Raw genomic sequence first — 21,989 nt, forward strand, 5'->3', positions numbered from 1 at the left:
AAACCGCTCCGTGACTTTACCTGACTTATGGGCGTATAAGCATTTTAGAGTTTATAGGTTATTTCAGATGATATAACCTTTTTCCTGTGTGTTATACTCCCTTCTCGGCTGACCCCAATTCTACCCACCAGTGAATCTATCATGATCATGATCCCATTATTATCGTTATGGCCATTGCTATACAAGCCAACGACACATAAGGCGACAACCTCTCGCCTATCCTCGCGCATTTGAAGAATAACCCGAGGAATCTGTCACGAAGGATGATATAAATCAGCTACAACGACTCGTTCATATTGAGCTTTGCTGATAAACGATCAAGGGAGTGGATTGCAGTGAATTGACTCACCCTTCTCTATTCCTATCTACTAGACCTGGGGCGGTACCTCTTACATACGTACATGTGCAGATCATCAGGAGGAGAACGAGAAGTAGGGATTGGAAGTTGAATAAGGCGGACTATATTGAAGAACAACAGACATAGGGGTTAGCCAGATGAGACAGAATTTGAGATGAGTTAGTGGACATACCATGATGTATCGTTACTTCTCCGCCTTTTCTCTCTCTTATGAGACACCTCTTTCCTTAAGATATTCCTTGTTTGGAGATAAGTAAGAATTGATCTCGGGGCCTGGTAAATTCGAGTTGTTTTTTTTTTTTTGTTTTTTTTTTGGAGATTTGAGTTTTGGAGATTTGAGGAAGTGTTCCGATTGAAGTTGATTGGTTTTGCTCAGACGATACAGATTCAGTATTGAGTATAGGACTAGTCGTGTTAATACTAAGAGAAGTATGATGATGGACACGTCGAAATGTTGATGAGCGAGTTGACAGAACAGGATGACGAAGAGATATCGCGCAGGGGTTGATCAAAGCGGCGGTCACCGCTTTCCACTACATTTCGGTTGAGGTCATCTCGAGATTAGCGCGACTGCACTTTGGATTCTTCATCTTCTGGTTTCTCATCTGCATACATACATATCCGAACAAACGTATCGATTGAGCCATGATTCATTGAATATCTACCTGCCCCTGCAAGCAATAGAAGGAGGAGGATACTATCATGGCTCCGACAATGAAGAGCTCAAAGAAGAGCACTTCAAGCAGCTCAAGCTCAAGCTCGAAAAGTTCTTCCTCGAAAACAAGCTTGTCTGCCCCGACAAGGAAGATGAGCAGTATGAGCTCGGTAAGCTGGCACTCTACCTTGAACTCTAAGAGAGATAGCTCATATTGCATTCTCGCTGGTCTACCAGTTTCAACCGACTCTCAACTTCAAACCTTCATCATCTTCCTCCTCGTCATCTTCCAGACCATCAACCTCCACATCGTCGAGGAAAGATGAAGAGGATCGAAAACTTATGCCTCCCCCTCCACCTGGTATCATGCCCAAAAATGTCAGTCCACCAAAGATATCTAATATTCCTGTCAATGGTAAAGGGAAAAGTAGGGAGGTAATAGGTATAGATGACGACGACGAGGAAGCCAGCAGGTCTGGATTGAATCATGCACAAGGTAAGCTGGCTGATAACCCCACGAACGAGCCGAGGATGATGCAGCTGACGTTGTGATATAGATGACAAAGCTCAAATGTGGACTGATCTCTATAGCCCTGCAAACGAGGTGAGCTGTGCGTTTCTGATTCAGAAAGAACATAGCTCATTGTGTAAGGAATCTATTACCCTAAATGTCATAGGCCGAACTAGCACCTGGCAAAGCACGTATAGCAAAAGTGAAGAACTGGTTACATGAATCGTTATTTGGATATGCATCCGACGTACCTCCTCCACCGAGGAATGTCAATACGGACAGATTGAGGAAATATAAGGTATGTACCAACATCACTTATCCGTCTGTACACTACAGGGAGAACCACACAGCTGATTTTTGCTATCTAACGATATAGAGGATATTATTCTTGAGCGGTCCAGCGGGAGTAGGGAAGACTACCACGGTCAGATTACTCTGTCAGAGCTTGGGAGTGGAGATCATGGAATGGGGTGAAAGTGTTGAAGAATGGAGTCTGGGCGGCGGAATAGGTAAGTAACAGATCTCAGTTGACATAGGAGTTTGCGACCAACATCTGTAGCTGATATGGTAAATGATTTTACGAACTTACGAATAGAGAGAGAATCATCGATATCGAAATTCAGTTCATTCATCTCACGGTCCTCCTATCCATCTCTATCAATGTCAACTCAGCGTACCTCTTCTCAGCCAACAGCGGTGAAACCACGTTTGATCCTGTTGACCTCTTTGCCGAACTTGTCGCATATACCTACACGAGAATCCTTTCATTCTTCATTATTGACGTTTTGCCAGGCGTTCAATAGTCTGAGCTGTCCCATGGTGATTATCCATAGTGATGCGGGGTCGGGTGGAAGGGCAGAAGAAAGTTGGATGGAGAGGGATCGAGGAGGGAGAGAAGGATCGTTGGAAGTGCTGGGTAGAGAAGTAAGGGATGGTCCATGGTGTCAGGAGATTGAGTGAGCTGCCTCGGCAAAGTAAATCCTCAGTCAGCTAACAGCGTGTCTCCGATATTTTAGTTTCTTACCACTGGCACCTACTTTCCTCAACAAAGCTCTTTTGAGAGTATTACAAACTGCCATTCCCCGAGCTGTTGACAGACCTTCTCACGCGACTGTACAACTTATCGCTCTATCTTCCAACGGTGATTTACGATCAGCAATCAATTCACTTCAGTTGGTATGTAGTGGGAAGAAAGACAGTAAGGGAAAAAAGAGGAAATATAGAGGTGACGATGAGGTAGAGGAAGATGGTGGATCCAGGAAAAGAGGATCGGGAAAAGGAAGTAGAGGTGGGAAAGGAGCGAAATTAGATGTTAGTAAGGATCTGAGAGCTGTGTGAGTTCTGATCACTTTGATTATTCGAAATGTAAAAGTAATTTGGCTAATCCAGATGTATCCCTTAGACTGGATGCGGTGACGAGGAAAGAACAGTCATTAAACCTTTTTCATGCGCTTGGAAAAGTGTTCTACAATAAACGTAAGTTTTCAAGAAGGAATTTTCGGCTACATCAGCTTACAGATAGGTATGTGTAGGTCTGGATGATCCGAATATGGATGACGAGGATGAAGAACTGCTGGAACGGATCCGGAAATTACCTCCTGATGATCTCTTACCCAGCCATCTGAGGGAGTTCACAAGACGTAAATCACTTGTCCAAATAGAGGTCAGTTGGCATCCTAGAAACATTGTTCAAAGGGATTTGAGCTGACCCTTCAATCCTGACAGTCATTCATTCCAACGATACCTGTCGATGCATCTTCTTTCGCATTATGGATGCACCAATCATTCCCTAATTACTGTAATGAGATCGAGCAAGTGTCTGCTGGACTGGACGAACTTTGTTCGGCAGACGTCATGAGGACGGATGATGATATCGTGAGTCAGCTTGCGGAATATCTTTTAGCGATGAACCAAGCTGATTCAGTATATCCTCTTCAGTGGCAATCTAGTCCCCAAGCTATTTCTTATGCCTTACATCTTTCTGTTCGAGGGGTGTTGATGTCCTTGCCTAGTCCTGTACCAAGGTGAGCTAGCGTGTCTAGATCCGAATCTATCATTATAGCTGATTGAGTTGTGCGTGATTTAGGAAATCGCAAAAAGTCGTTAAACCTCAATTTTTCGAATCTTTCCGATTGGAACGAGATAACATCTCTTCACTGGATCACGTCGCGGGGTATATCACTAAGAAGGGGGTGATAGCTAGTAATGCCTTTGCTGATGGTGGTGCCCACCATGATTTGGGTGTATGGGGAGGGATGGTGAATAAACGAGTATTGGTTGGAGAGAGGGTGCCGATGATGGTCAAGATTCAATCACTGTACGGTCGTGAGTGTCATCTTAGCTTATATCAGCTGTCGACTGGAAGCCAAGCAGAGATACGGCTGATGAATTTTTATTGGCAGACCCCCTGCTTCCCCCTTCCGCTCAATCATTGTGTCTACCTCCATACTCCTCTTTCACCCCTTCTCGAGCTACTGCAGAACTGACAGCGAAGGATGAACCGGATGCTGAGGACGAGTACGAAGCTACTGCAGCAGGGGATGATGGACTGGGTGACGTACCGTCCACTCATCCAGGATGGGACGAAGAGGATTCTCTAAAGGATGGGAAAGAAAAGGAGGAAGATTGGTTGGTGGATGATGATATCGTTGATGATTGGGATTGAAGAGTTTCTGCATTGATGAACGAACGCGCAAACAGACAAACATACAGACACACAAAGCATGAGAAATGTTGTACATATGTACATGGTGTAGTAAATCAATCCAAAATGCATTGTACGTTCATGTACTGTACGAGTGATGCCAGTACCACATCTGCACTGCCGAATTGATCTTCGGATTTATGCGATACATGATCAATTAGCGTTATCAATACACCACATCGTACGATGACAGGATAAGCTCTTTGATCCTCTCTGGTTCTTCAGGTTCCGGTCCGCTTGTTTGTCGAGCCAAATGCCTACACATAGACACTGCTTTCCACCCATCCTGAAAATTCAGACTCAATATATAGAACGCCACTCTACCCCTGAACGATCCGAAACGTACGGGTCAGATAGCTTCGAGACTTGATTAACACGAGGTAACAACGCATTTTGTGTGTGTGATGTCATTAGAATGGTCACGATTCGACTCCCTATCAACGGCTCGAGACACAAGAGATTCACATAGCCGAGACGGGGTGTATGCAAAGGTGCAAACACGACTATCACTATCTGTACAGTACCACCGGACCTTCATTAGAAGCTAGGGGATGTGAGTTTCGGTTCTTCTTCCGATCAGACCTTTCGATTCCAGGACATGAACGATGTTAAGATACCCTACCAAGCGCGTCTCAACAATGAGGTTTTGCCTCTGTTGGAACGTTTGATGCAGGTGCATTCAGACGTCATATACAAAGATGTACGGGAAGTACGTTCCAAGGGCGACTTGAAGGCTTGCTTCGTTGCTTTGTTGGGAATGTTTATAATGGTCGACCATAGGCTGCTTCCAACTTGGTCGTGTCGATAATCAGGTAACCAATATATAAAAAGGCAGGATCGAATAGATCTTTCACTTGCCACCACTTCTATAGTATTGCGAAGATATAGGCATATATTATCAAATTGGCATACGCACTACTCTACTTGACTCGACGACAATCGAGTGGAAACGACGTCGGATCAACCTTATCTACCTGCTGCTACTATACCACCACCAACCCACCACTGACAACAGTAGAATCTCTTGGTTTATCAGATATCAGACCTTTTGTGATCGTTAAGCTTGATTCGCGTTCTGAGACCGACGATCATCTCCAAAAGTCAACTCATCAGATCAAACACTCGTATCAAAGATCGACGCACAGACCACCGCGTCTTAACATCGTGGTGTTTTGCTTAAGATGACAGTTTACGAGTACGATATATTCACTCCGATCCCACAAGCTCCCTCAAGAAGAAGACATTCTCATTCCATTCATTCTTCAAGAGGAAGACATTCCCTTTCTTCCTCTACCACCTCAGTCCCATTCTCCGTACCTGGACCGGGACCAACTTATATCAGACCAGAACAACGACAATACCACCTAGGTATATCATTTGACATGTCCCCATCAATAGCAGAGATCATGTCCACCCCACCACCTCTCTCACCTTCCTCTCCCTCTTCTATGACATACTCATCTTCCTCGCCTACCACGCCCATTTCAACAAGTAGATTGATATTCTTCCCTCAGCCACTCAGCTTCGATCACGACGATGAAGAGGAAGATGTATTTGCGGCTACACCTTCTTCATGTAGGAATCGATCACTGGCCAAGCGGAATGTCAATGACGATTTCAGTTCATTGGCTTTGGGATTGGGAGGAATAGATGAGTTACCTGATGAACCATTCTATCCCAGTACTTCAGGTACATTCAGTGGTGTTAACTCTCTTCCTACTATATCTCTCAATTCTACACAACACCCCTCTTCAGGTAGTGGCGGTGGTACGAATGGAAATCAGCTACTTCCCTCAGCTATACCGTATAGCAATTCAGGTATTTCGCAGCCTGTCGAAACGCAAAAGGAAAAACGAAAACCATTCGGACACACCTTCCTACCACCTTTACCACCCCAACAAAAAGGTGTACCCACACCTCTACTTTCCATGGGATTTTTACCTCCTCCTTCGTCTTGGCGACCACCTTGCAACCGATCTCCTACAAAATCAACATTACGGAGGACCGATTCGGATATCCTCCTTCCCTTTGAAGCTGAGATCCAGGCTGAGGAAACCAAAAGACCAATCAAGTTGAACCGACATATGAGGAAGAGCTCGAACGATTCTGAAATGACCATCAAGTTAGGTAATGGGTTCGTAGCTTTGGGTGATTATCAACCTCAAGACACGGATGATGGTAAAAATGATGATTTTCAGTTTCAACCTCAAAAACCGATGAGCATCAACACTTATGGACATGGATATGGTATTGAACCAAGATCAAAACCCAATATCTCAAGAACTGTGAGTCAACGTGATCCGACAACTGTACGACACGAAAGTCATCCGGGCGGAAGTGGAAGTGGAAATAGATATAGATCATCCTCAACTTCCCATATCAACCCTAAATCACCACCGCGACCTTCCTCACCCACACCGTACTCGTATAAACCACATGTATCTTCACCTCTGAACCGGAATGGTAGACTCACTTCGCCAATCCCATCTGCGATGGATGAAAATCACTTCCAACCCCAAGGGCAAGCTACAAGTGGGAGTCGGTTCACCAGACCTGTATCACCTTCTTTACCGGAAGATCTCCTTACGCCACATGCATATAACACATACACCCACCAAACACTTTCTTCGGCACCTGAACGACCGAAATCACCTACGACCGCCAGAGAATCCCTGAACGCGGTTCTGACAAGACACCCTAAATATGAGGGTGATGATGATGATGCGGAAGGGTACGAAGAAGATTCATTAGATAGATTGATCAGGAATGCTCAAAGATTCGAACATGGTAAGTCAACCTTACTACAGTGTCCGCCAGTTTTCCAGCCTGCACACCAGTACTCTGTCTTGAACGTAAACGTCAAGGAGAGTTGGACTGATGATGGGGAATAATGTGAAATCAAGGTTCTTCATCGTATTTCCCCAATACACCACCTAAATCACCTTCAGCCCATCCTGATACTTTACCCATCCCTTGCAGCTCAAGTAGGATTGGAATCAAGTCCAAGGCGAACGCGAAGAGGGGATTCCCAATCCTCAAATCACTTTTCCCACCTTCGCCACCACCTTCTTCACCATCTATGAATGGTACTGCCTCTCTTGAGGTCGAAGACAATGATAGACCGGATGAGAATGGGTACGGCCAATGTCAACGTTCCTTTGATGTGAACAAGGTCAACGAGAGGTTGAAGACTCAACGAGGTAGAATCTGTTTTGAAGAATTGGAAGGTGTTGGTCAACCTTTGTTCGAGGATGCCGATGAAGTGGTTCATCAACATGCCATGAGTCATGATACACGTGAGAATGAAAAGAAAGATGGATCAAGACCTGGTACGGGAAGAAGGTGGACATTACCTTTTTAAAGGACCGAAAACCAAAACCAGAAGAAGATAAGCGGAAGGGAGATGGTAGTCAATGTTGTAATCGAGCTTTCCAATGAAGAGTTTCTTTCATTCGCTTCCTATTTTCCCCTCTGTTGACCGAAGATTCGACTATCAGAATTTACTCGTTATTCCATCTATTCCATCTTCGCTGTGGCTCCATTCTCTTCCTGTTCGAAATCCTTCAGAGACCTATTATATACAATCTATTTGTTTTATGTTCTTAGGTTTTCATAACGCAGTGACTTTACGTTATTATCATGATTGGAAGCAGCCCACAAAATGTCTATCAACAACGAGTCAGAGATTTTTTCTTCCGTTCCTTTGCTTTCTTTTCCTTTCGATTTGGGTGATATTATCGTATTTGCCCGATCTACCCTCACTGTATTTATCATTCATCATCTGTCTAACGTTATAGCTTTACCACTTTGTAGCTTTTACTTCACTGTTCCATACAATTCAACAATACACATGTATCAAATGTGCTGTACTTGTAGTTACTTACACGTTGTCAAGCCTTCCCATAAAGGTATATGCGATGATGTCTAATGAACGGTACAGTATACAGTACATCGTATGACACTGTATGAGGGAAGCAATTTATTTCGTACATGCTCGAGAGAAATGTTCATATATATGTGGCTTCCTATCCATATGTTTGATTCACGTTTACTTCTTTGTGATTTTGATCAATCCACTGTAACAACCATGTATCCTTTTGTTTTTTTGTTCATTTTCATATACTTCAAACTCATCTGTCATACTTTCATTATCCATACTGTGTCTTTTCTTTTCTTCTGCCTCATTCACAAACTCCGCTCAGCGGAGGTCAATGTCGTCTACCACAATTCACATTGATCCTCCTTAGGAGGGTTCATCTGTTATCGTCAAATCATCCAATCAGCATATCATATACTGTAGTTCTCCATCACTGTAACTTGGCACTTACTGGACTTCCAGCCTTACATCCAAAAGCCTTGTGGAATGCATCCAGGTTCTTCAATGTCCCCGTAGCTCTCCAGTAAGGTGGAGAGTGAGGGTCGGTCCTCACTCGCGAAACAGCAGTTGCAGGTCGAGTGAGTTGAGCCCATACTCTTGCGAAAGCAAGGAAGAATAATTGTTCATTTGAGAAATCGAGGCCTGGTAATTTCTCGGATTTATTGGATTTGGAAACTGAATCTTGCCATGCTATGAATGCTTGAGCTAAACCTGAGTCGGCAATGTCTTAAAAGCAAGAAAAGAGTCAGCGTCAGCTGGGACCCTATAAACAATGGCCGTGACGGTATAGTGTAGCTCACCTTCTCCATTGGTAAGCTAATTATGATATCGAGTCATAAGCGTATGATCCACATTTTTGTAGGATGAATTGTCACTCACATTACCATTGACATACACCTTGTTACCCTCAGCATCGTAGACGTAGTACTTGGAGTACTGCTTAGCAACGCATTGAGCTCTTTCCTCGAAATCTTTCACTGTCTGCTTGGTCCACCAATCTCTCAATCGACCTACGCATCGTGATTGGATTAGGTTATCAATTGTGATCTGCCACTCGGACCCCATTGCGGAAACTCAACTCACCTTTCTCATCATATTGACTTCCAGAATTGTCGAACGCGTGGGTCAGTTCATGCGCGGCAACCGCCCCGAAAGCGCCATATCGGAGGTGAGCGGGCCAAGCTTGGGAGTAGAAGGGCGGTTGGAGTATACCAGCCGGGAAGACGATCTCGCCATCGGGAGGGGAGTAGTACGCGTTGACAGCTAGAAAAGCAAATAATCAGCTTAATCATACCGTTATCAGACAGGAAAAGCTAACTTACTTTGTGGGTACATCTGTAGATGCACATATCTTTAAATTAGCTAAATGTCCTTATCACGGAGGTCGGGTCAGCTCACCTCCCAAGAATCCCTATTCCTCTTTCTACCCAAACCCAACCAGGTCCTACTTTCCTCCAAAAGAGTTGAACCAAGCACATTACCGAAGAAATCGTTCTCTATGATATCCAATCTTCCATACCAACTTTGCAAGCTTTCGGGGTTGGTGGTATTGGGATAGAGAGGGTATCCGACCTTAGGGATGATAGCTTCCGCTTTCTTTTGCGCAGCTTTGGCAGATTCAGAATCCATCCATGGAATACGAGGAAGTTTCTCATGGAAAGCTTTGACGATTGCTATTCACCATATCACCTGTTATCAGGGATCGACAAAAGTATTGAAAATGTTTGACTTACACCGGATAATATGTTCACCTTCAGCCTTGGCTTCAGGGGAGAAAGCTTCTCTGACGAATTCCCTTCCAGCAATAAAACCGACAATCTCATCTACCCAGTTCAAACATACATCCTGTCGATTCTCTTCTGTTCCCTTTTTGATACCTTTCAATACATCATCAAGTCTCTTCTTCTCCTGACGAATAGTGACTTTAGGTCCTAAAGCACTAGCATAGGTAAGAGCGAGTCTAGTGACAAAGTATCCGGAGAGTACATGATCGGGAGTCTTGTCGATCAAATTGGTGACGCTCCTAAGGTATGGAGGGTGAGTTACAGTAATGTTGACTGGGAAAGTTCTGGGAGAGAAAGTAGACAGATACGTTGGGATATCGAGGAAAGGTAGTAGCTTGCCTACGGTCTCAGTCGAATATGGATTGTAAGCGAAATGAGGGTTGAAGAGATATTCAGGATCGGCACCTGCTCTCATAAGTTCTCTTTCGAAATGAACAACTCGAGCAGCAAGCTTTTCCATTCGCTCGTCCGTTGGTTCCTTCGATGCTCTACCTCCATCAGGCTCTCCATGATGATCACCACCTGATCCCTTTCCATCTGATCCAGGCCATGGCCAAGGCCAGTTGTCTTCTTCGATTTCGGCATCGGCAATATCGAACAGTTCTTCGAGTAAGCCTTTAGCATCTTCTTGTCCTAATTCTATCGCTTCTTCAAGATCCGATATCAAATCGCGTTTGTCCTTCTTTTGTCTAATGGTAGAGTGCTCAGCAATATCAGTGAGGATACCAGCAACGACCGATGTGTACAGATCGAGAATAGGTTTCTCTTCGTAGTATTCCTTGGAGGGGAGACCGCCAAATGCTTGATACAACCATAAACTCTGGACTTGAGAGTCTTCGCCACCTGCATCACCCTCAATCTCAAAATTGACGAGGCCTTGAACACCTAAAAGAGGGAAGGGGTTATAAGTGTCTGCTGGTATTTTCATAGGAATAGGACAGCCGACTTACCTCTTGAATGGAGCCATGCAAGCGCCTTTGTGATCCTCGCTTCCCTTTCCTCGTTTGGTCTGTATTCGTAGAAATCTTGTACACTTTGAGATCGGGGAGATGGAGCATCCCACTTCACTCCACCGCTCTTCTTAGCCTTTCTAAGTTGCTCGAACTCCTCGGCAGAGACAGCCAGATCGGCTGGAACAGTGTATGTCTCATCATACGTCCCTTTCCATTCGGATTCAGGTGATTCATCGAGAAGATCCGAAGACGATGACAAGGAATTTACATCAAATTCGCCGAAGATATCAATGATGTGATCGACAAGGTCGATTATTGGTTTCCTACCAACATCGTTGAGGTGTTCCTACCATTCATCATGAGCCTCAAGCCAGATAAACTGAATTTGCTTGTAAGAGAGAGAGAAAGTGTACTTACGATATCAATACAACTGTTATAAACAGCTTTCAACTTTGCCAAATTCTGTTCATCCGCACTAACGTCTTTGGACGGTTTATCCGACGAAATAGAATCGAGTACTTTGATTAAGATTTTCTAAGAGTATTTCAAATCAAATTCAACCGATCATCATTGATGTCATCTTCAGCACTATATGGTGGGACAATATCGACTTTCAACAGACAGACTTACCTTGTTATTATCGTTGACCTCGTTGAAGGCTCCATATAATCCTCGATCAGTAGGGATAGAGTGCGAAGCTGCCCAACCACCCGTGGCGAATTCGTAGAAATCTTCACATGGATCTACACTCTGGTTGAGCGATTGAAGAATCGATGAAGATAAGATGACGCATTCAGGTGATAGGCATATTTTCTATTTACCACATCATGGTCACATTAGCTCAACAACAACGACAAAACGAACAATAAGTTGGGTTGACTTGCCTGATCGGGTTTACCAGTTGGGCCGGGAGTGGGATTCACGACAGTGGTAGTACCATATTGAGTAGTCGTAGCAGTAGAGGTTACGTATTCAGTCTTCCATCCGCCATGTCCGTCTCCTCCATGTCCATGTTTACCTCTTTCCTTTTTCAACAAACCTTCTGCTCCAGCGAACAGACCTATAAATATACTAGCCAACAACAACAACAGGACGGCTAAGCCCCCCAGCACCTTTTCGAGTAGCGTTAGTGGTCGTGAAGGTGAGAAGATTGCCTTAAGTGGTGATTGGGATGAAGAAGAGGGGGTGGAGTTGGGATTATCGAGGAGAGGAGCGTTCTCTAGATGGACGAGGACGAGGTCAGCAAGGGTTGGTGATCTACAAGATTAATGTCCCTTAGCTCACCCTCGTCGGTCGATGCTCTTGGTTGAGCCATGTTGGACAGTGATGAACTGGGTTACTGTCCTTGCTAAACTATGAAATACAGGTGTAGAAGTGAGAAAGAGATGCATGGGATATGTGCACTTGGATGAATCCACACGCGGTCCAAGCGCAATCGTCATCATGATCATCTCATCGCGTGTCATGTGCATGTGGCGAATAACCTTGAGTTGACCGTTAACCGGATCTGACCGAAGGCATACTTCCTCTTCCACTGCTCAAGCATGCATGCATTGCCAGTGAAGTGATTAGAAGTATATGCACACATGTATGAGCACATCGTACAGGCAGATCTCCAGTGGATCAACAGATTGTCCAAGTCTAACATGATTGTACTTCAAAATCCATCTAAGCCCCTAACCACATCGCTCTTGCAGCTCTACCTATCCTTCTCCACTTCCCAACCTTTATACCATACTGGTCCACCTCCCCTTCATTCTTCCTAATGGCATTGGCGATCTCATAATAACTCACTACCATCGTCCACACACCCCCTCTTGCAGTCCTAGGTAGATCCTCGATCGAAGAGAGCGATTGATCCCTTAAGCTATCTGCTAAATTCAATAATTTCTCTGTATACAATCTTGTCGATGGCTGTTCTGAATGGGACGAGAAGAGGATCTTGATTATTTCCGAGGGAGTTTGAAACCAACTTATAGGTATATAAAGCCTCGAGATCATCCCATCTTTAATTATATCACGAGAAATATTGACCAGTTGGAGTGAACAGCCCATCAATCTTGCCGATCGCATTATCTCTAATCGCGAGTCTCCTCCATCTGAACACTGATTACTTCTTTCTTTTGAGCCATCCTGTAAGGATCCTCCACTGTCATGTATCGTTCTGACACGATCATACTCCTTCACCGGTAGTGTCGTTTTTGAATCCAGGATCGACCAGGATAGATGACATATAGCCCCCGCTATACTGCCCGCAACATTATCGGCATATTCCATCAGATCCTCGCGAGTTGTGATAGGTAGATGATCCGTCAACTTATCTTCGTGAGCTTGCGAAATGGTCGATAGTGGTTTAGAAGGGAATTTGAGATCTGTTGAATAACCATCACATAGTTCTAAAAATGGATCTATCGGTATCAATCTAGGTATAATCAGTGAGAACAGGTGGAATGCCGATCTGTCCTCAGGCGTGAGATTGGTTATGTCATCTAAAACTAGGTCTAGTTCTTTTAATGAGTATGGTTGTGCGGGATATCGAGTTTGTAATTGATTAGTAAGTAGCAAATGGCTTCGTATAGATTGTAAGATCTTGTGTCTGGCTTCGTCCAGTGATGTTGAAGATGGATCGTTCTGATCTGTGCTGGTGTTAACCGAGAAGGGCTCGTCGATCAGGTTGTCCTATATCGGTAATCTTATCAGCTGAAATATGCAAATCTCGGTGGACTGCCAGCTCACCGTAACCCTACACCAAGCGTAAATCACCACCAAACCAATCCTCATCTCTCTACCAAAGGCAAGTTTAGCAACTTCGAAACTTTTACTTCCCTTCTTTAAAGTTTTCTCAGCTTCTTTCAACCCCACTAATACCCTTCTATCTATTTTGGGTGGGTTGAAAGCTACTCTTGCTAGTAGTTTGATATGAGCGATTGGGTTGAATGGTGGACACGGAGGTAGATCTGGCGTAAAGAGAAGAAGGGTGTGAAGATGGGAGATTAGGGAGGATGAGAGGACGATCAGGTAAGTGGTAAGGAAGAAGAAGATTGCTTCTCTGAAGGATTGGGCATGGCATCAGTGGTCCGTACATGACAATTAGGATCCAATCATTATGCTTACTCTATAGGTAAACCTCTCCATAATTCCACACCTAACGTGCTACTTTCAGATACCGACCAACTTCTACTTCTCAGTGCGATCCTACGATGTTCATACTGTCAGCATGACTCACCCTTGGAGTTATTTTCTTTTGAGATTATGCTAAAGCTGACAGACTCACGTATCAACAATCCATAACCAGCCTGATCCCACACATATACTCAGCCAATCACTCCATGTACATCTCGTACCTAAGTAAGTCAAGAATGAAATGACGGGTGTTATCCAGACTAAGATCCAGCTGAGGTAAAACATGTGCTGTTTCATTCCGTAATCTATCGTATTGTACAGGTTGGTCTGCTGTACTAATCGTAAGCCAATGAGGGATGAAATCATCCAAAGTAACGATGGTATAGGTCGACGAGGGAGAGTCTGAATAAGAGTATGTTCCTCATGTCTTCCGGGCCATAATGGGGATATCTGTGGCTTCGTTGTCATTTGATATTCTTGTCCTTCTCCTTTTCCATCTATCTCAGACTTCTCACTGAGAAGTTTCGTATCATTGGGTATCTGATCGACGTCCACATCGAAAGATAATAATCTCCCATGGGTGAATATCGAATGAAGTAATATAATCAAGGTGGGTTGTAAGATGAAAAACATATGTTCCTCTATAGGTACATGATATATCTTGCCTATTATCGAGTTTGGTGGGTACGACCATCCTCCTTGAGATAGTATATACTGTGATTATGAATTAAACGTATTAATGAGTCTTTGTGTCATGCTCTCTGATGTAAGGTATGATGATATTTATCCAGGAATGTTGTCAACTCACATTATCCCATGGCGTAGTCCATACTGTCGCCTATACGATACCCTCAACATCAGCTTAAACATAAACCAAGTGAAGTGGTAAAAAGAAAGTATACAACATACCATGAACCCTAGCCATAAGAATTTCAGTATCTCCCTTCTACCTATCAGAGGATGATATATCAATCCTAGCAGTATTATAGGTGGTATTATAAAGTACAGATGGCTATATGAGACATACGATGAAGGATCATACGTCAGCCATCAGCTATCATTACACCGTATCACAGCGAGCGCTTACATCTGAATATAAGTGAACATCTTCGCGTAAATTTGTCCCTCTCGAATGCAGATTAGAAGATGCTTCGAATGATCGAACTTGTCCCAAGGCGATATCGAATAATTCTAAGATAATTTTTGAACTGCTGATCGATGCTACTATGCTAAGACATGGTATAGTAGGACAACTTCTATTGACAAAGCTTTTAATAAAGATGTGCACACATATATGTACAAAATGAAACGACTATTCTGTCATGTTCAAAATGTCATGATATCGTATAAAGGTTAAGTATAAGATTACCAAAAAGGTAAACAAAAAACAGTGAGCAAATGTGGATTGCTATTTTCGAAATATGAGGTCAGTCACCGGTCCCAAAGGAAGCACATGCCGAACTGCCGGCATCGTCCAATTCAGATTCATTCTCAAAGCCCATCTTGCTTTAGGAGAGCTACTCATCTCATCACCATGCACAATGCTTAGGAAAGCGATATACGAGGTTCATCATCATCTCATAATATGTTCTATCTATAAACCAGGAATAGAGAAACAGCTACCTAACATCATTGATACACATGTTGAAATGATAGCCTTTTGATGAGAATGAGAAATGATGAATGGGTATATATATGACAGTAGGAAAACGATGCTTTGAGAGTATATATCCATAAGAATAGATAATACCTATACCTGAGTTCATCTCAGATATATGCTAGGATGATAGATGCGAAGGAAAGCGAACCGAAAAGATCGAGCCGACGTGTTTACTCTATATGAATCACAAACTCATCAGTACATATCTCACTATGTTGAAATTTAAATGAGATAGAAATGACCCACGTTGAGCACATTGAACACCGGGTCTACCATCTTCGTCATCCTCATCCATATCATCTCCATCTGAAGCAGCTGACCTTCGTTGCCTGTCATTGGGTTCCTCCAGGGTAACTTCATCCATGTGAATCTTCTTGGGGAACTTTTGAATATCTTTTCGTTTAGGTAAAGCTTCTTCCAATTTAGGGATGACATTTACGGGGATAGTATCGGGGAAGACGACGTTGAGTCGGACGTAGAGATCACCTAGTTCGTGATGTCTGTAAGAAGGCATACCTTGACCTGAGATCACTTTGAGAGCGCCTGAACACGCATAACATATATCAGCATTTGCAATACTAAATACTAAATCAAAATCAACTCTATAGGCTGAACATGACTTACCAGGTTTGATGATTTCTCCTGGAACGATCGTAACATGTAAAGCTCTTTCATCCAAATGTTCGATGGCAAATTCACCTCCACCAAGGGCAGTTAAGAGGTCAATTTCCGCTTCACAATAAAGATCATCTCCCTTTCTCTGGAATCGTTGATGAGGTTTCTCTTCAATGACAATAACGACATCTCCTGGGATGATACCTGGAGCTTGATCGGATTCGCCTTGGAATTTGATTTGTTGTCCAGATTTCATTCCTTTATCAATGTGAACTTCTAACACCTTCCTCTCTGAGATTGTCTTCTTTCCATTACAGTTCTTACATCTATCTTTGGGGTTCATCATTTCACCTGTACCTTCACATTCTCCACAGGGTTGTTGGATCTGTTGCATCATGGGACCCAACTGTCTCAACATGACTTTGACTCCTCGTCCCTGACATCCAGTACAGGTCGATACTGCTCCCTTCTTCCCTCCTCTACCTTCACAGGATTTACAGATCACCGATTTGGATAAAGCGAGTTTCTGCACTTTGCCTTTGTAGAGATCTTCGAGAGTTACACTGATTCGATGAACGAGATCCTTTCCACGTCGAGGTCCGGCATTTCTTGAGCCACCTAATCACGATCACACAAGTCAATCAACGAGTCCTTAGGATACGGTCATCGATCATCGAGGGCCTGCAGACTCACCACCACCTCCGAAGAATCCACCTCCACCACCGAACAGTTGACTGAACAAGTCTTGAGGATCCATACCTCCACCCATACCACCACCACCTTCTAATCCAGCTTTACCAGCTTGGTCATATATCGCTCGTTTGTTCGAATCAGAGAGAACTTCGTAACTGTAGCATGGGATCTCAAGCATCAGTCACGATAGATCTGCAACGAAAAAGCAAATTGAAGGTGGCACTTACGCATGAGTGAGTTCTTTGAAGTGTTCCGGATCACCACCCTGTTGGTCGAAAATATCAACCCGGTCAGTTACAGCTCACATTCGCAAGTAAATTTGGAGGGAAATAGATACATAATTTATCTGGATGAGCTCGTAATGCTCTGTAGAAGGAGAAGAAGGAGAAGAGTCAGCACGAGAAGACAGCGAAGGAAGGGAGCTAAAGGAGGAAAAACTCACTTCTTTCGATAAGCCTTTTTGATTTCACCTTCGTCGGCATTGGGTGCCACACCGATGAGGTCGTAGTATTCGCTATAGAGGTGTAGCATAGCATGGGTCAGCTTGCTGTTGGACGTATGGGAAGTGAAGGTAGGTGAGAGGAGGGAAAAAGGAAGGAAGGGGTGGCCAAGAGGAGGGATGCCACATCATGCCAGAGCACTGCTAACTTATGCACAACCAATAGGGCAGCCTGTCGAATGTGATAGTCAGATGGAATGTGTACTCACGTCTCAGCTACCATGATGTTTATGTTCTATCTATTCGAGAGAAGGAGGAAGGGAGTTTATATAATCGCTACAATCGATTGTTGGAAAAGGTTGAAAGTCGGACGTTGATTTCGATGACTTGCGCGTGTCTTTCAATGACCTGTTCTGCTACTCGTTCTGAGCTTCTCGCTTCGATAATCGTCGATTCGAGGATGAGTGGTGAGGTGAGTTGTATAACGCTCAGTATGCGTTTACGATGATGATGATGAATGATGGATGACAAGTTGCTGAATAACTTTTTATAATCTTCTTGTTTCTTTGTCTTCAACCTAACGTAAAGGTCACCCTCGGCCAGAGACACAGATGGTAGGTTGATAATTCTGGTAGATTCCACTCGGATGTGCCACACTCACCATTTATCGGCATATCCCCGATGGTCATATCTCAACATGCTATCACCACGTTGCGGCTGACTAGGATGGTTGATTACGTATCAACGAGGATCGGTTACTGTTGATGCCATCCATGTATCATGTTATTGACTTTTGACACTTTCGGGTAGCGAGGAAGATGATGATGATGATAGCATTCAAGTGAATATAACCACTTTACACACCCGCACTCAACCTGTCACAGCCTAGACACCAAGCCCGTCGGTGTCTCTCTCATAGCAAAATGGCTATATCCACCTCGCCAAAGATCGAGCAACAGAGTAAGTATCTTATCGTGTGATATCACTGATCCGACACGCTCCCCACTATCCACTTTTGGCTGATACCTCTGTATAGATGATGAACCCTATACGATACTGAACGAGATTGCTAGAACCAACAAAATCAAGTATGTCCTCATCCTCTCTCTTTTCGCTTTTCCCTTTGCTGACCAGATCACAGCTGCGAATGGCCTACTCTTCGAACGATATTTCAAGATTCTCTCACATCCACTTTATCATCCTATCAATCTCGCGGTCCACCACGTCCCTATCGACCACCTATATCACCCATCATCGGACCTGTACCAGATATAGACTCTGAATCTATCAGAGCTGATCCAAAGGCTTCTCCCGCTAAAGAAGGAGACAAACCACCTTCCGAATCACTATTACTCTCACCTTCTACTCCCAATACTTCCACCAACCCATCTGCACCTCGATCGATAGATGTCGAACCTTCCGCAACGCCCTCTTCGGGCAGACTTGAAAGTCTGACCACTCAAGATGATCTCAAACCATCTACGATAGGTGGACTGGTCATACCGCCCTTCCCACCACTAGATCCAAATAGGCGCAAAGCCTCGGTGTCGGGCCCATCTTATTCTGGAGGAACAATCATATCTTCGCCTAGGAGTATCAACGGGATCAGAGGCGGGGCACAGCGGATAGTCACCATTGGACCGAGCGTGTTGGACGACGAGTACGATGAGGAGACAGCTATAGGGGGGAAAGTCCTGCATGGTTGGATGGAGGCTGACGAGGCGCAGAGGGAGCTGGAGAGAGTCACAGGGTTATTGAATGATATGAGAGAGTGAGTGACTCATACCGTCGCATCAGTGAATATGTTGATTGCTGTTTATGTCTGGCTGACACTGTCGATCAGTCCCCCATTCACTGTTCAAAGATTATCCGAATTACTCCTAGAGCCCACCAAGTATTATTCGACATTCGGTAAATTCATCCGAGCAGCTGAGAAATTACTTCTGGTCACTACTCAATGGTCAGAACCATCCTACACACCTCAACCTATATCTACATTCTCTGTACCGTCCACTTCCAAATCAGGTGATAATGTACATGTATCAGATCTGGATACCGAATCTACCATGCCCCTTGGATCAACTACACCAATGTTCAGTCCTATCCCGTTTTTATCGAGTCAATCTCACTCAGACGACATGGGATCGAGCTCATCTTCATCTTTATCTTTGGAGAATGGTCAGTCTCAATCAAGGATGAACCTCGATGACGGACTAATGAGTCCTCTGATGTTAAATGAAGACAGTGGTGTATTTGGATCGAACACTAATCCTAGATCACCTACTCCAGAACCTGAAGAAAGTGACCCCACTCAAAATCAGGATGTAGATATGGATACGGATTCTACCCCGAAAGATGAAGAGGAGACGGAGGAAAAATTAAAATCACCTGATACACCTATACCATCCCGACCGAAAGTATCTCAAGGTCAGTACGAATCGATCGAACCTTCTTCTGATCCTGCACATCAAAGTTATCTAGGTAGAGTGGATGAGTTAGATACTGGACCTATAACTTCTACTTCTTCTCCTTCAACGCAAGATAAGGGAAATAACAGTAATGGTGATTCCTCTCCTTTGAGATCGAAAAGTAAACATGGGAATGGAATCGAAGAGATACCTGTTCCTGGGACGGGTGAAGGAGGTAATATGACACCTCATGGGATGAGTGAAAAGCCCGTTCCAATAAGCTCGACCACAGTATTGGATAGTGAAAAGGAAAAGGAGAAAAGGACGATAGCGAGTTTACCTAGGTCGAGTAGTGAGAAGAGTCTCAGAGAGAGGTTTGTCAGTGCGGGAAGTGAAGGTGAAGGTGAGCAATCGAAAGAGGAGAAGAATGCGTAAGGCGTAATAGTGTTTAGAGCGATTAGGATCGATCGATCGATCTGAGGAATGATTGGACTTGGAATGTATCATCATGGGAATATCATAGTACGGTGATTGGGATTAGTTCGACTGGCAAAGATATCAGTCGTCAGTCATGTCAACCACCATTGATATCTCGTACAAAAAGCAGGAAAGCAAACTTGTATGTATCCCCAACGTAGCAGCTTTATAGATACACATTCATAGCATGTACAATGTATCTTACAGTTGGGAATTGAGAATGGATGAGATGAAACTTGAATATTATCAGGTTCGGGATCATTTCACGGTTCACGGTTCATTCTGGTCTTGTAATTTAGCCGAACATCAACATCAACGGGAATGATGTCACCGAGAATGAACATGAGTTGGTCATCTATGTGTTCAGCGGTTGTATATAGTGTCTCTTCTTCGTACTTCTATTCTATACTCTGCATATACATCTCGACTTTGTCTAAGCTCACCTCCCATCGTACCATGCGGATCCTCCTTACTGGCTCTTCAGGCGTGGTAGGCACATACGTCCTTACCTACTTGTTGGAACAAGGTCACAGCGTAATTGCGGTGGATCGGATCCCTTTAGCCCAATCTACCCTCGACTCACTTTCCGCCAAATATCCCAATCTAGATGATATATTGGATGTACACACAGTAGATCTAACATCTATAGAAAAAGTCAAAAATCTATTCTCCCAATACTCGAAGGGTACGATCGAAGGTCTAATCCACCTTGCCGCTATACCCCATCCTGAATCTCATGACCCGCGCTTCGTCCATAATACCAATATAACCATATCTTACAATGTCTTATACACCGCTGCTGAACATGGAATGCAAAGATTGGTTCAAGCTAGTTCGGTGAACTATACGGGTTTAGCATATACTACGAAAGGTAGACAGAGGTTTGAGAGGTTGCCTATAACGGAGGAAGAACCTAGTCACGCGGTGAGTAAGCACTTTCGGGGTAAACAAGTGTGTAGTGAAGAGTAAGCTTATGAGGTATTCGTTCATCTTCTGGTGGTGAGAGTAGGAAGATCCATATGCTCTTTCAAAACAGTACGTATCACCCATTCACGCAGAGAAATAAGTATCCGTTACCAGTTGGTTGGTTTTAAAACCACTCTAGAGATTCTCATGATATATTGTGTTATCATTCCATGTCATGTGAAGATCTCATATGCTGATCCCTCAATTCAATCGTAACATAGGATATGTGAGATCCAAGCTATCTCACTCTGTCGCTTATTCCCTACCATCTCAATCGCCTCATTACGATTCCACCATATCCTGCCTACCCTTTCCGAAGCAGAAGGATGGTCACGACAAGAAGAATTCTGGACGTGGACTTCGTCTCTCTCTGCTTCCCAAGCTTGCCTGTTAGGGCTGACTACACCACAGGAAGGGAAGTGGAAAGGACATGAGGCGTTCAATATAGTTGCCAGCGATATAGCATGGAAAGATCCTGCTGTGAGCAGTTTGGATCTGTTGGAGAAGAGCGAATGGAGTGCAGGTGGACGGATTGGACAGGTAGACACAACCTGGTGGGGTGGGGATGAAGGAAAGAGAAAAGGGTTTTGGGATTGTAGGAAAGCTGAGAGGTTGTTGGGGTGGGTACATACTCCTTAAGCAGAAAAATGGGGGAATATGGGAATATTGTGGATTTTCATCGGATGGATTTTGAGTAGGAAGTAATGCTCCGCTTCACGCTAGGAGAGGTTCAATGTGTAATTGCCATGTATTATAAATTCGGTCG

General features: G+C 44.0%; 8 protein-coding genes across 8 annotated transcripts; 4 read left to right on the forward strand and 4 right to left on the reverse strand.

Moving 5' to 3' along the window:
• Positions 1 to 145: 145 nt before the first annotated feature.
• On the reverse strand, positions 146 to 533 carry L199_008093 (uncharacterized protein; the record flags this gene model as incomplete). The annotated part of the gene is made up of 3 exons (XM_064893777.1): positions 146 to 251; positions 350 to 459; positions 531 to 533. The coding sequence occupies 3 exons, from the start codon at positions 531 to 533 to the stop codon at positions 146 to 148; spliced, it is 219 nt and encodes a 72-aa protein (XP_064749849.1).
• A 527-nt stretch (positions 534 to 1,060) lies between these two features.
• L199_008094 (uncharacterized protein) lies at positions 1,061 to 4,189 on the forward strand (the record flags this gene model as incomplete). Its single annotated transcript, XM_064893778.1, has 13 exons — positions 1,061 to 1,183; positions 1,251 to 1,509; positions 1,571 to 1,617; positions 1,691 to 1,822; positions 1,901 to 2,033; positions 2,120 to 2,480; positions 2,541 to 2,858; positions 2,927 to 3,000; positions 3,057 to 3,187; positions 3,250 to 3,399; positions 3,463 to 3,548; positions 3,611 to 3,849; positions 3,927 to 4,189. 13 exons carry the CDS (start codon positions 1,061 to 1,063, stop codon positions 4,187 to 4,189), a joined length of 2,316 nt encoding a protein of 771 aa, XP_064749850.1.
• A 1,220-nt stretch (positions 4,190 to 5,409) lies between these two features.
• L199_008095 (uncharacterized protein) lies at positions 5,410 to 7,589 on the forward strand (the record flags this gene model as incomplete). The annotated part of the gene is made up of 2 exons (XM_064893779.1): positions 5,410 to 7,015; positions 7,132 to 7,589. 2 exons carry the CDS (start codon positions 5,410 to 5,412, stop codon positions 7,587 to 7,589), a joined length of 2,064 nt encoding a protein of 687 aa, XP_064749851.1.
• An 857-nt stretch (positions 7,590 to 8,446) lies between these two features.
• Positions 8,447 to 12,157, reverse strand: L199_008096 (uncharacterized protein; the record flags this gene model as incomplete). Its single annotated transcript, XM_064893780.1, has 13 exons — positions 8,447 to 8,485; positions 8,557 to 8,831; positions 8,906 to 8,921; positions 8,985 to 9,115; positions 9,189 to 9,368; positions 9,428 to 9,440; positions 9,504 to 9,778; positions 9,839 to 10,774; positions 10,840 to 11,188; positions 11,260 to 11,376; positions 11,473 to 11,655; positions 11,727 to 12,061; positions 12,127 to 12,157. 13 exons carry the CDS (start codon positions 12,155 to 12,157, stop codon positions 8,447 to 8,449), a joined length of 2,880 nt encoding a protein of 959 aa, XP_064749852.1.
• A 353-nt stretch (positions 12,158 to 12,510) lies between these two features.
• Positions 12,511 to 15,072, reverse strand: L199_008097 (uncharacterized protein; the record flags this gene model as incomplete). Its single annotated transcript, XM_064893781.1, has 7 exons — positions 12,511 to 13,521; positions 13,579 to 13,891; positions 13,957 to 14,037; positions 14,117 to 14,679; positions 14,774 to 14,803; positions 14,875 to 14,977; positions 15,053 to 15,072. 7 exons carry the CDS (start codon positions 15,070 to 15,072, stop codon positions 12,511 to 12,513), a joined length of 2,121 nt encoding a protein of 706 aa, XP_064749853.1.
• Positions 15,073 to 15,809: 737 nt separating this feature from the next.
• On the reverse strand, positions 15,810 to 17,415 carry L199_008098 (uncharacterized protein; the record flags this gene model as incomplete). The annotated part of the gene is made up of 5 exons (XM_064893782.1): positions 15,810 to 16,168; positions 16,250 to 16,858; positions 16,934 to 17,088; positions 17,161 to 17,198; positions 17,404 to 17,415. 5 exons carry the CDS (start codon positions 17,413 to 17,415, stop codon positions 15,810 to 15,812), a joined length of 1,173 nt encoding a protein of 390 aa, XP_064749854.1.
• An 880-nt stretch (positions 17,416 to 18,295) lies between these two features.
• L199_008099 (uncharacterized protein) lies at positions 18,296 to 20,215 on the forward strand (the record flags this gene model as incomplete). Its single annotated transcript, XM_064893783.1, has 4 exons — positions 18,296 to 18,332; positions 18,409 to 18,460; positions 18,514 to 19,143; positions 19,216 to 20,215. The coding sequence occupies 4 exons, from the start codon at positions 18,296 to 18,298 to the stop codon at positions 20,213 to 20,215; spliced, it is 1,719 nt and encodes a 572-aa protein (XP_064749855.1).
• A 498-nt stretch (positions 20,216 to 20,713) lies between these two features.
• L199_008100 (uncharacterized protein) lies at positions 20,714 to 21,862 on the forward strand (the record flags this gene model as incomplete). The annotated part of the gene is made up of 3 exons (XM_064893784.1): positions 20,714 to 21,181; positions 21,267 to 21,292; positions 21,445 to 21,862. 3 exons carry the CDS (start codon positions 20,714 to 20,716, stop codon positions 21,860 to 21,862), a joined length of 912 nt encoding a protein of 303 aa, XP_064749856.1.
• Between the last annotated feature and the right edge of the window lie 127 nt (positions 21,863 to 21,989).

The sequence above is a fragment of the Kwoniella botswanensis genome, chromosome 3 (assembly GCF_036426115.1).
Source record: "Kwoniella botswanensis chromosome 3, complete sequence".
Taxonomy (NCBI): Eukaryota; Fungi; Basidiomycota; class Tremellomycetes; order Tremellales; family Cryptococcaceae; genus Kwoniella; species Kwoniella botswanensis.